This window comes from Phoca vitulina, unplaced genomic scaffold (assembly GCF_004348235.1).
Source record: "Phoca vitulina isolate PV1807 unplaced genomic scaffold, GSC_HSeal_1.0 scaffold128, whole genome shotgun sequence".
Classification (NCBI taxonomy): domain Eukaryota; kingdom Metazoa; phylum Chordata; class Mammalia; order Carnivora; family Phocidae; genus Phoca; species Phoca vitulina.
The window spans coordinates 365,130-378,674 of NW_022589831.1; the positions used below are offsets into that span (position 1 = coordinate 365,130).

Below are 13,545 nucleotides of genomic sequence, written 5' to 3' on the forward strand. Positions count from 1 at the left end.
GGGCTCAACTGCTTGCTTCAGGTGAGAAGGGAGTCTAATGGACAGATGGCCACAAGGCTGGTTGCACTCAGTTCTGGGTGGATGAGACAAAGATAATCAGTGTCTAAGCTTCAGAGACCACGAGGGTGGTAATAAATCCAAAGCACCAAAGAGGCCAGAGGTTGTATTATTAGGAGCATAGTGTCTAGAACAAAGGAGGTGATAGTCCTGTTCTGTTGAGGATATCACTGAACACAAAATCTGATAGGGACATGGAAAAAGCAGAACTAATTCTTGGGAGTCCACCTGAAGATTGGTGGGTTGAGATGATGTCTTGAGAGAAGCTAAGGGCATGGTGGTCTCTGCCTGGAAGCTCTGTTGGGCTCTCCTAAGATGCACAGGGGCAGAGGTGCTGGAGCGGGGAGCAGGAGAAATTGCGGGGACAGTCTCTCTCTTCCTGGGAAGAGTTGGCAGCCAGGGAAGGTAGAGAGCGAGCTCCTCATCCCGGGAGTATGAGCAGGGACCACCTGGTACCACATGGGCGTCTGAAGCCCCCTGAAGCTCCTCCATGCCCACTCAACCTAAGCATCTGTGCTATGATTGTGTTCCAGCCATGAATGCCCACCCCAAGGAGATGGTGCCCCTCATGGGCAGAAGAGCTGCCGTCCCCAGTGGGAACCCTGCCATCCTGCAGGAGAAGAGGTCAGCAGAGATCACCCCCACCAAGAAGAGGTAGGACGGGCAGGCTTGGGCACTGTGCTGTGAGGGCACATCAGGGATTTTGGTGCCCATCCTCAGGGAACCCTTGCCCGGGTGGACACAAGACTCTCAGTCTCATCCGGGGTGACCTGGTGCCCAACTAGGTATAAGTGGGGGGAGGGTGGGAAGATAGCACTACATACTCAGGGGGCTGAGCTGGGAAAGTCAGTACAATGGGAATAATCAGGGAGGCCTCCTTGGAAGGGTCGGAGGCACTGAGGCAGTGATATTCAGGAAGGCTTCTGGCTGAGGCAAGGGATTGCTGGAGCCATCCTTTAGACAGGAGCCAAAAGGTGCGTGGAAATTTCAGGTAGCCTGGATCTCCAAGTGACTACTTTTTTCACGTGCACCAATGGCTTTCCTGTCCACTGTGCGCCCAGCCAGGCTATTCAAGCTCTTTAACACCACCTGTGTAGTGGGGACACCAGCAAAGGCACTGGCTCACAGGGTGATCGTTTGTTCGGATCGTCGGCACAATGCGCTGGGCGACACGCTGCTGGCGTCCTGTACATGCTAGTGTGGATAGTGGTTTTGCTCCTTGGAGCTTCATCTTCATCATTGTCATTGTTACTGTCCCTCCAAAGGGCCCCTGGGAACCGAGCAGGGCTGGGATGGTTATGACTACTTCCCAGCTGGGGGTGTGGAGGAAGCAAAGCAGGGAGAGTCTTTCTCTAGGGTCATTCCTGGCTCCTGAGCTGCTTCCGTGGCAGTCCCCCAGCCCCCCAGCAGATTTGGTGCCCTTAAGCCCAAATGCCCCTCTTCACCACAGGTTGTGCTTCACTGGACCCAGGTGGGCCCCGGGTGTATTTCAGCTCATTTGCCTCGCCTCCTCTGGCCCCATCCCAGGCCCCGGCTTGGGCCAGAGGTGAGATCAGTGTTTTCCCTTCTGTCTGTTGTTGTGAGTAATAATTGCTGAGGTTTTCTGTGCACCGGGGCCCAGGCCGGGGAGACGGAGACACAGAGAGAAAGAATGCCCATCCCTGCTCACAGTCTGGTAAGAAGGGCACCCAGAAGAATGTGAGAAGTGTCCCAATAACAAGGTGGGGAGGGGTCTGAGAAGGTGTGGGTCATTCTGACCCTGCAGGCTCTGCAGCCTGTCTCAGGGCACTTCCTGGATGAGGTGGTTTCGAATGGGTGATGGCAGGTGGAGAGGCAGGGAAAGGGCATCCCCAGACAGAGGCTTGGGGCAGGGACCAGGGAGGATCTGTGTAACTGAAGGGCTGGGTGGGGGGAGGAATCTTGGAGAATATGAATCCCATTGGGGCTGGGTCTTGGGGGTTGGTTAAGGAGTTTGGACAAACCTGAGGGCAGTGGGGAGCCACAGAGGGATTTTGTGTGACAAGGAGGGCATGGTGAGATTTGCATTTTGGAAAGCATACTCTGGGTGATCTATGTGGACGATGGATTGGAGGGGAGGCTGGGAGCAGGGAGATGACAGGAGGCTCTTGGGAAGCTTGAGTGACAGGTGTTGAGGTCTGAACCTGGGTGATCAGGAATGGAGAAGAAGGGGTCAGGTCAGAAATTTATTGGGATCATGGGGTCTGTAGGATCAACTATGAGAAGGGAGGGAGAAGGAGACCCGAGAGACATCCCCTTCATTTGGTGGGAGGACCTGAATGGATGATGGGGCCATCTCTGACGTGAGCACATCAGAGGAGGAGGAGCAAGATGAGGAGAGACAAGCCAAGTTCAGATGTGAATGTTGTCTGAGAAGTGCCCGATGGAGCACCGTCTTGCCTCTCTTTCCCTTCCCCTGCCCTCTCGCATTCCTAGGGGAGGTTTGGACCTCAGGGAAGGATTGTGGACATGGCTTCAGGAAAATCCCAGGATCTTCCCACAGTCAAGCTGCCTTTTCTGAGCCTATCCCTGTTCATGAACTTAGCCTTAGACTCAGCTCTACCTATGGCCTCACACAGCCAACGGCCTGGGTGTGAGGTGTGACCTTTGTCTCATGAAGCAGGAGCACCTTCTTCCCAACGGCTCTTTGAGGGCCCTCAAGTGCCTACTTTTCCCTGAAGATTTGGGCATCTCCCTCAAAACTGAGTATAGGACTCAGCCTAGATAGAAAAAGAAAAGAAAAGAAAAAATTCAATGTAAATAAAGAAAGCCAGTCTGACCAGTAAGGAAATCTGTACTAATAGTGGGATTGAAGGTACCAAGAAGTCTAGGCGAGGAGAGATTTTTGGACCTGTAGCTTTTCCTGAACCATCATGCTATTTCTTTCTTTTTTTTTTCTTTTTAAAGATTTTTTATTTATTTGACAGACAGAGACACAGCGAGAGAGGGAACACAAGCAGGGGAAGTGGGGGAGGGAGAAGCAGGCTTCCCGTGGAGCAGGGAGCCCGATGCGGGGCTCGATCCCAGGACCCTGGGATTATGACCTGAGCCGAAGGCAGGTGCTTAACGACTGAGCCACCCAGGCGCCCCCATCATGCTATTTCTCATGAGCAGCTACCACTGTGGCCTCTTTACTGGACCCTGGGCAAGGCGATGCCCTGGGGTGGAGACATGGGCTGATGAAACCTGTAAGGGGCTGGCTTTTTGGAGATCAGAGCACTTGGGCATTTCTTGGGACAAAGTAGTTGGTCACACAGCCTCCTTTCCAGCCCTGGGGTTGCTCAGGGATTGTTCATCGTCTTCAAAGGGACAGAAATGAAGGAGAGATGGTGCAGAGCTACATGCTCCCCTGAGTTAATGACACCCGTGAGGTGCCTTTGGTCTGGATCAAAGGTAGGAATAAACAAACAGCATATGCTGCAGGTTAGAAGCCAGGATGTCACATGGCCAAGACATCACCATCTGTCATGGTGGCAGGTAAGATGTAGCATGTGCAGTGGCAAATAGGGCATGTGTGGGATGGACTGTCATGGTCTACAGCTCCCTGTCCCAGGAACCCTTGCTCACAGTCAGGGATCTTTCCAGTCTGGCTTTCACCACTCTCCTTCCCAGCCACTGAAGACTGTCTTCCTCCGACATAGTCCTTGCCTTCTGCCATAGAAGCTTTTCTCATGCTGCCCTCTCTGCTGCTGGGGATTTTCCCGAGCCACAGATCTCTGAGGACAGGGTCCCTGGAAGGGTCATCTCTTCCTTCCCTGCTTCCAACATTTCCTACACAGAGCATATTTGTGGTTTTTGAGTAAGTAGGTGGGTCAGTGCAGGAGCAGGTGAGACAATGAGAGACAGAGTGAGCGAGTTGATGAGTAAGTGTCCTGGTGGCTCAGCACAGTCCCTCCACACAAAGAAGGACACCTCATGGTGAGATGAGGATATATTTCCTCCACTCCCTCGGGCCCTTTGGCTCCCAGGCCTGGAATAGATAGATGCTGTCGTGATCTGGTTTCCTAGTCCATTCTTGAGGCTCGTTTGGCCTCTGGGAGGAAGCCCTGAGAGGGAGAGGAGTTGGAAGAGAGGCAAAGGACCCTTCCTCAACTTCTTGGGCAAGACTGAGAAAAAGATGAGAGCTTTGGGCAACAGAGAGCCCAATGGGAGTCACCTGAGGTTTGTGTTGGTCTGTCTGCTTATTGGTTCATTCCACCAGCCTCTACATCTATCCACCAATCTGCCCATCCAACTACTCATTGCTCAGCCATCCATGCATCCATTCATCCATCCTTCCATGTATCCATGCATCCATCTATCCATCTTATTCATCCATCCAACTCATCTGTCCATCTATCTGACCAGCCATTCTTCCTTTCTTTCACACATTACCTATCCATGTTCTGCTCCTCTGTTAAGTCTTCTGAGTGTCAGAAGAAGCATTGGGTTCTGGAGAATTAAGGACAATTCAGGTGTGGTTCCTCCCATTGAGGATCTTACAGTTGAAGGTCAGTGTGTTGTCTGGACCAGGGAAAGCAATGGCCTCATTGTGCTATGACCTGGTCCAATCCTTGGGTCCAATTCTGACCAATTCACTGGGACAATAGCTCTTCAAATGGATTTTTGCCCATTTGTGCACCATTTAATCCCCATCTCCTAGAACAGCGCCTGGCATATGGTAGGTGCTCAATAAGTCTTTGTTGAGTAGATGCACACTAGCAAGGAGCCTAGACAAGTAGGGACACTTTAGGGTGGCATTTCTGGGGCACTCCAAGGATGCTGGGAGTAGTTATCAGACTGGATGACCTCTGATGCACACTTCAGCTGCACAGTCCATTTGTGGATGATTTTAGAGCTGTCCTGGCTCCAGAGTCCAGGATCATCTGGCCCAAGCACTCTCCATCCTCAGGTCACCCAGGAGGCAGAGACAGAGCCAGACTAGAACCCAGGTTTTGGGCTCCCAGTCAGGGGTGTACTTCTCTTTTGGAAGAAGGATTTGATTTTAGGTCAGGTCAGAAGGTTCCTGTTGATGGGCAGAAGATAGGAGGGTGAGGGCCAATGTGCCAGCCAGCCCTGTCACCCACCCCACTTGTGCCCCAGTTCTGGATTTGTTCTGAGGCTTCCAGGCTTGTCTGTGCCTGGAGGAGAGGAGAGGGAGAGGACAGGCAGGACCCAGGATTCCCTCATGCCTGCCCATCCCGGGAAGTGGCTATGTTGGGCAGTCTGCACCTGCAGCTAATCCCTAGAGCTGGTTTGGCTGGAAGAAGACCCAGAGGGTTGAGGGGACAGCAGCGTGGATAGTGGTGTAAACTGGGAGCCTGGAATCAAGAGTCAGGTTCTCTGACCAACTTGGCTTCTATCCTTGGGGGGTGACCATGGATGAGTGTTGCTCCATCCTGGCCTTGGTTCTCTCATTATGGAATGGGACCACAATCCCTCCCCTGCTACCCTTTTGAACTTGATGTGGCTGGGACTGTGCTTTGGGAGCTCTTCTGTGATCTTGTGAGAAAGGGAGGGGGCATGTCGATCCTTCTGGGCATGGGAAGGAGACAGGCAGCAAAGGTACTTACGAGAGAGACCAGCTGGTCAGGAGGCCACTATCCCCAGCCAGGTCACAGAGCAAGAAGGTATGCTGCAGCAGCACGGGGTGGGGGGTATCGCTGCAACCGACCCTCCTCCTGATGCTCATCATCCAGGCTGTCATGGGAAGGCTTGTCCCTGAGTGTGTGACCGTGGGTTCTGAGAGCATGCGTGTCTGTGTTTGTGGGTGCTTCTGAAGGTGAGGTCAGGGCTGTGTCTGGCTGGGGAGTCGTATCTTGGGTGTGTGTCTCATCTCTGATCAGGCAGTGAGTCTGTCCCCTCCCCTGGGGCTTAGTCAGGTCACAGGCCCTGGGCCCATGTCTCTCTTCCAGCCCTGGGAGAAAGTGTGCCCTTCACTTGCCTCTCTACTGCTCCTCACACCCACTGTCCAAAGTGGTTTCCTGAGTTTTCCTTCTTGATGAGGCTTCTTAGCCCTGTCCCCTGAACTTTTACATCCCCTCACTGCTCTAGGTCTGACTATTTTCTGTGCCGACACAACAGTACAAGAGATGATCAGAGGGAGTTGAATGTGTCCTGGCAACCAGGAAAGGCCCTTGTAGATGTCAGCATGTAGGGACTTCCTCCTGAAAGGGCTCTTCTTCAGACCCGAGGCCAGAGGGACAGTTGCAGGGGATGATGGGGAATTGTAGCTCTCGTTGTTGCCATGTCCCCCATCTCTGGTGAGTCCTCTGCACCTGGAGGCAGCTGCAGACAGGAAAGTCCCCCTCAGATGCTAGGCCACCCCAGCAGAGACCCCTGGGTTCATCTCTCAGTATTTTTAGTGGCAAGAATCACCCAAACCCAGCTTTGAGCCAGCCTCTGCCACCTACTTGCTGTGTGAGCTCGGGCGAGTAGCTTGACCTCAGAGCCTCCACCTGCCCACCTGCACCCGGCGATGGGGCCGTACCCATCCCAGAGGGCTGCTGTGGGGGCTGAGCGAGGCCATGAGGGACGGAGCCCGGCAGGGAGCTGGCCGAGAGCGAGTGTGCTGGGCGGCTGGGCAGCCTCAGCAGCAGGGTGCAGGGCACGCGGGTGGACGGTCCCCGCCCCAGCTCTAATGGCCTTGCTTGGGTGTCCCCACAGTGCACACTTCTTCCTGGAGATAGAAGGGTTCGATCCCAACCCCATTGTCTCCAAGACCTCTCCCCCTGTCTTCTCCAAGCCTATGGACTCCAACATCCGGCAGTGGTGAGTACTGGCCCCCGTGCCAGCCCAGGCCTCCGCTCCAGGGCGGGCAGCGACTCACCCGGGGCCAAATGGCCAGGCCTGGTTGTCTCTCTTTTAAACTTGTTTCTCTCTCTCTTCCTTTCCAGCGTCTCTGGCAACTGTGATGACATGGACTCACCACAGTCTCCTCAGGACGATGTGACGGAGACCCCGTCCAATCCCAACAGTCCCAGGTCAGCCTGGCCCTTCCCTTCCCCTCACTGCGTCTACCAGGTGGGTGACAGAGGCATGGGCATCACTACCCAGGAAAGAGAAAGAAGCCTCCGTTCCTGGGGGTTGGGACAAACGTCTGGACCCCTGGTTGTGGCATGTAGGAATTTTTTTTTGGGGGGAGGGGAGTATTACATTTCATAAACTATAAAAAGTATTACCCATTCATTATAAAGCATTCAAAGAACAGTATGCAAGAGAAGGAGAACTGTAACACAATCCCATGTAAGTAAATTAAAAATACATGCTTATAAACCATGAAGCATCATGTGCATTTTGCAAGAACACATACAAACAAAAAATTACGCATTACCATGCTTGTCTTTTTGTAGTGTGGGGGCAGGAAGAGATGGAGTTTAAAAATGCAAACATCCCAAAAGATTAAAGTGGGATTTCCCTTCCCCTAATCTCATACATTTTAAGGCAATCGCTATTAATTGTCCTTCCTAGTCAACTTTACTCTGTGTATCCAAATATGTATTTTGAAAAGACGTGATTGCATTTGGATTGGGAGGGAAGCCTGCACGCGGCGACAGGGGTGCGGGGTGCCAGGGGCCTGGAGCGCTGATGCACAGCGCCTGGGGCGTCGGGGCGGCGCGGGGGCTGCCAAGGCTGGAGCGGCTCTGCGCAGGCGCAGCGGCTCCGGCGGGGGAGGGGAGAGCAGGTTGGTGGTACCCGCCCGGTGAACTGGCAATACTTTCCGGCCTCAGTGCAAACCTGGCCAAGGAAGAGCAGAGGCGGAAAAAGAAGCGGCTGAAGAAGCGCATCTTTGCAGCCGTGTCGGAGGGCTGCGTGGAGGAGCTGCTGGAGCTGCTGCGGGAGCTGCAGGAGCTTTGCAGGCGGCGGCGCGGCCTGGACGTGGCTGGTCAGTGGCTGGCTCCGGCAGAGAGAGCGCAGGGCTGGGGGCCCCGTGTGGCTCCTGCTGTCAGCCTTTCCCCACAACCACCCATGAGGGGGGCGTGTGAGGAGCCCAGAATGCTGGGCTGGGGACTTTGAAGCAGACTCCGAGGGCAACGGGGAGCCATGCAAGGGCTTAGGCAGGCGAAGGTCAGGTCTGGCCACTGCATGGAGGGCAGGTGTAAAACTGGAGAAGGGCGCTATTCAGGCAGCGTTGGGAGCACAGCAGAAGAGCTGGGGGAAGGTGACCTCGGCAGTGGAACTGGCTGGAATCGAGGACAAGGGAAGTGAGAGAAAGAGAGGAGTCCAGGGTAGCGCCATTGGCCACTTGCTGGATGGTGGGTCCCACGCTGTCTCGGGGCCCGGGGAGTAGCTTGTTAGAGGGAGGGGATGTAGGCTACTAGGAGGAGGCAGGCTGAAGACTTCAGGGCATCAGCACTGAGGTGGACAGCGGGAAGGCATGCAGTGGGTGAGACTGCCCCCTCCAAGGTAGCAGGTGCAGAAGGCAAAGAGCAAAAGGCCTTAGATGACGCTCTTGGGGGGCCTCAGGGGAAGAGCAGTTGGAGAGGGAGGAGGAGAGTAGGTAGCAGAGGCTCCAGGAGGCCAGTGGGGGAGGCCCGAGCAGGGTCTGGAGGTCTGAGGCTGCCGCCCCGTCACCCTGGCCTCCCCTCCTCAGGGCTGGAAGGGCCAGGGGCAGCCGGGGCCCCTCCTGCGGCTCATCCTGTGTGACCCTGTCCGCAGACTTCCTCATGCACAAGCTGACGGCCTCTGACACGGGGAAGACCTGCCTGATGAAGGCCTTGTTAAACATCAACCCCAACACCAAGGAGATTGTGCGGATCCTGCTGGCTTTTGCCGAGGACAATGACATCCTGGACAGGTTCATCAACGCTGCGTACACAGAGGAGGCCTACAAAGGTATGCTGCCTGTGGGAGGTGCTGTGCAGACAGGGATTTCTGAGGCTGGGCTGGGGCCAGGCCACACAGGGCCCCTGCTGTCACCGTGGGCCCTAAGCACTGAGCCTGCTTTCGTACCACATGGCAGGCACTCCTCACTTCCGTCCTTTGTTCTGCAGAGAGTTTTGAGCTAACTGCCACATGCCAGGCATTGTTTTCGGCACTGGGGCGCAGTGGTGAACAAGACAGATATAGGCCACTGCTTTAAATAAAGTAATTTTAGATGGAAAATGCTAGGACAAGAAAATAGAAGAAGGTAATGTGATCCAAAGTGACTGGGGATGGGCAGCTTTAGAGTGTATCAGCAGGGAGGTAACCTTCGACCTGAGGCCTGCATGATGAGAAAGACTGGGAGCAGGGCAAGGGCCAAAGCCTGAGATGGGAATGAGTTTGGCCGATCAGTGGGAAGCCGGCCAGAGATGCTGTCAGATAGCTGGGCGAGGCCAACACATGGCCAGTCTTAGTGTCACCATCATTGTTACTACTTACCGCCCCATTTGGGTCTCAATTTTGTGGCTTCTCTCTTAAGTGGATTGGAGAGGGGCAGGGAGGCCACATTTGGGATAGTGTTTCCCCGCCCGGCAAATCTGTTGTGAATAATCAGTAAGGTGTGTCCTCACTGGAGTTTTTGGACTCAGTAAACATCCTCTTTAGTTCTAATGAGGTGCAAAAATGATGGGCTCAGGAATGACTGGATGTTATGTCGCTGATATGCCAGGGGGCACTAAACATTGCTCTTTGCAGGGAGTAGTCTAGCTTGGCCCTCAACTTTTCTCATGGGGCAAAGTCCTTTTTATTTTTATTTATTTATTTAAACTGCAGACTTTCACAAGGGTTTTTATTATATACTGGAAAAAGTAAAGGACTGTGAAAACTCAATACTGTTGACGGGAAGAAAGGGAATCCAGGGATGATGGCTACAACTGAGTGCTGAACTGCATGCTGAGCTCCCTGGTAGCCAAAGCAAAGAGAGAAACCAGATGAGCTATATATAACGTTCTCAGCCTGTCACTAGGGAGTTGATACTAGACCTTAGCCAGGGAGGTTTAGGCCAGTGCCTCAGGCTTGCCTGTCTTGATTCTTCTCCCTTTTCAGTCCCTTTCTGTCCCCTCCTTTCTTCTTGTCAGTATACAGGGACTTAAACCCCTTTCTAGCAGCATGTTCCCCTTGAGGCCAGGGATGGAGTCTGTCTTGCCCATAGTGAATTCCCTGGGACCCTTGGGGTCTCACATAAGAGGTCTTTAATAAATGTTTTTTGAATGAGTGAATAAATGAAGGTTACTATTAAGGCTTTGCTGTCCTGCCTGCAACTCCTTACTTTTCTTCTTTCTTAGCCTCCCCTTATCACTTCCTTCTTTCATGACTTTGTCTTTTGCTGGTGGGCTTGTTGGGGGGTGTGAGCACTCAACTCTCTCTCTGCATGGTGGAAGGAGCCATTTATTTCTGTCTTCCCAGAAACCAACCCCTTATTCTTCCCTCTGATGGTATCTGCTGGTACCTTCCCTTCGGTGTCCTGGATGGGTGCTCCCTGCCGCCGGGGGGTTAAGGGACTACAACACCACCAGGGGAGCATTTTTCCTCACTTTGGGCATGTTACTTTGCCTTTCTGAGTCTCAGTTCCTCCATCTGGCAGAGGCTAATTAATATTTCCTTCCTATGCTGCTGAGAGGATCCAAAAACAACTTTTAAAATATTATCATTTTTAGCATTTTATTAAAGACCTTTAGCAATTCGCCTTTTTAAAAGCAATTTGTTCAGGGCGCTTGGGTGGCTCAGTTGGTTAAGCGACTGCCTTCGGCTCAGGTCATGATCCTGGAGTCCCTGGATCGAGTCCCGCATTGGGCTCCCTGCTCAGCGGGGAGTCTGCTTCTCTCTCTGACCCTCCCCCCTCTCATGTACTCGCTCTCTCTCATTCTCTCTCTCTCAAATAAATAAATAAAAAATTAAAAAAAAAAAAGCAATTTGTTCAGTTAAAAATTTATTATTAAAAATTTTAAACATACATTTGAGATTAATATAACAAATGATTTTATACCCATCATTGAGATTCAACATAACCATTTTTAATTGGATAAATAACACATGAATAGAGTTTCATTGTAAAACATTTAAATAAAAAGGAAGAAAATACGGTAGCAGAAATAAAGTAGCCAATAGGAGGGTTTGAAAGATAGGGCCAAGGAAGTATTTGAGAAAGCAGAAAAAAAATAAAGGTATGGAAAAGAGGAGAGAGAAAAAATAGGGAAAGTAAAAGATCCACCTAGGAGGCCCAACAGAAGAAATACAGGATAGAGAAAATGGAAGGGAGTCCATGGTCAAAGGAGTAATTACAAAAATATTTTCCAGACCTGAAGGACCTACATTTCCAGATTTTAAAAACCTGCTGAGGAGCTTCTAGGTGGCTCAGTCGGTTAAGCAACTGACTCTTGCTCAGGTCTTGACCTCGGGGTCGTGAGATCAAGTCCCATGCTGGGTTCCAAGCTCAGCGGGGAGTCTGCTGGAGATTCTCTCTCCCTCTGCCCCTCCCCCTGCATACACTCTAAATAAATAAATAAATAAAATCCTTTTTTAAAAATTTAAAAATAAATACCTTTAGAACTTAAAAAAATCAAAGATTTTAATTAAGTTTAAAAAAAACCCTTTGCCTGTTTTCCACTCTCCTCTCTAGAAATGATTATGTTGTGTAGACCTTGAGGACTTTCCTAGGCTTTTTACACATAGGTATTTGTGCACGTAGAAATAGGTTTATTTATTCACGTGTCTATTTAGCATAGAATAGTATACTGTTTGCATTGTTCTACAACTTACTTTTTTTTTTTTTAAACTATATGCCTTAGACACCTTCTCATCCCAGAATATGCAAGTCTGCCTCCTTTTTACCTGCTTAGTTGAGTATGGCTACCCTGTGGCTAATTTATATCTGGATGTTTTCCAGTTTTTCACTATGACATTATCACAGTACACATTCTTGTGTACTCAGTGCACACATGTTTTAGGAAAATACTTTGAATTGGATTTTCTGGGTTCAAGGGCTTGCACATTAAAATTTATAATGATAATTGTCAGATTTGCCTCCAAAAGGTACTAATTTATTCTCCCCAAAATACAAAGTACTCATTCCCTCACCTTTCACTAATACTGGAAATTATCCTTTTTTGTTGTTGCTGTTGTTTTTTGCTTTGCTTTGTTTTTTTGGTTTTTGACAATCTAGTCAGTGAAAAGTAGAAAAGTGTTAACTCGTTAGATTCTAACTTTCATTTTCTCTATTATCAGTGATTCCAAACATGTTTCACTTTCTTTATTGGCCATGTGTATTTTCTTCTCTGTGAGGTGCTTGTTAATATTTTTTTAGTTTTCTTTTAAGTTGTTTTTCTATTGATCTGTAAGGGGTCTTAAAATATCAGGAACTTTAGAAAACCTACTGTCTCTATTTATGCCTCAAATATTTCCCCCAGCCTATCACTTGCCTTTTAAGTTTCTTTACGATGTCTTTTGAAATACAGAAAGCTTTATTTAAATGCAATATATGTTAAGAAAGAAAAAAAGAAGAAGAAGAATGTAGCAGGAGGGGAAGAACGAAGGGGGGGAAATCGGAGGGGGAGACGAACCATGAGAGACTATGGACTCTGAAAAACAAACTGAGGGTTCTAGAGGGGAGGGGGGTGGGAGGATGGGTTAGCCTGGTGATGGGTATTGAGGAGGGCACGTTCTGCATGGAGCACCGGGTGTTATGCACAAACAATGAATCATGGAATACTATATCTAAAACTAATGATGTGGGGCGCCTGGGTGGCTCAGTTGGTTAAGCGACTGCCTTCGGCTCAGGTCATGATCCTGGAGTCCCTGGATCGAGTCCCGCATCGGGCTCCCTGCTTGGCAGGGAGTCTGCTTCGCCCTCTGACCCTATCCCTTCTCATGTGTTCTTTCTCTCTCATTCTCTCTCTCTCAAATAAATAAAATCTTAAAAAAAAAAAAAAAAAACTAATGATGTAATGTATGGGGATTAACATAACAATAAAAAAAATTAAAAAAAAAAGAAAGCTTTATTTATTTATTTTTTTGTAAGCCAACATATTGATTTTTTCTTTGTGGTTGTTTCTGCATTTTTGGATTTTGCTTAAGAAGTACTGCCCTACCAAAAGTTTAGTTATAAATGAATTTTTAGTTTTTTTTTTAAATGCCTACTTCTTTAATCCACCAGGACTTTATTTTTTTTTAAATTTTTTATTGTTATGTTAATCACCATACATTACATCATTAGTTTTTGATGTAGTGTTCCATGATTCATTCTTTGTGCATAACACCCAGTGCTCCATGCAGAACTTGCCCTCTTTAATACCCATCACCAGGCTAACCCATCCTCCCACCCCCCTCCCCTCTAGAACCCTCAGTTTGTTTTTCAGAGTCCATAGTCTCTCATGGTTCGTCTCCCCCTCCGATTTCCCCCCCTTCATTCTTCCCCTCCTGTTATCTTCTCTTTTTTTTTTTTCTTAACATATATTGCATTATTTGTTTCAGAGGTACAGATCTGAGATTCAACAGTCTTGCACAATTCACAGTGCTTACCAGAACACATACCCTCCCCAGTGTCTATCACCCAGCCACCCCATCCCCCCC

General features: G+C 50.0%; 1 protein-coding gene across 2 annotated transcripts in view; it reads left to right on the top strand.

The window, feature by feature from the left end:
* The first annotated feature begins 592 nt into the window (after positions 1 to 592).
* TRPV3 (transient receptor potential cation channel subfamily V member 3) overlaps positions 593 to 13,545 on the top strand; it is a 36,264-nt gene continuing 23,311 nt past the window's right edge. For both annotated transcript variants that reach the window (XM_032399089.1, XM_032399088.1), the window contains exons 1-5: positions 593 to 711; positions 6,721 to 6,825; positions 6,951 to 7,037; positions 7,785 to 7,939; positions 8,713 to 8,889. In XM_032399089.1, the coding sequence (XP_032254980.1) occupies positions 593 to 711; positions 6,721 to 6,825; positions 6,951 to 7,037; positions 7,785 to 7,939; positions 8,713 to 8,889 (643 nt within the window). The remainder of the gene's footprint in view (positions 712 to 6,720; positions 6,826 to 6,950; positions 7,038 to 7,784; positions 7,940 to 8,712; positions 8,890 to 13,545) is intronic.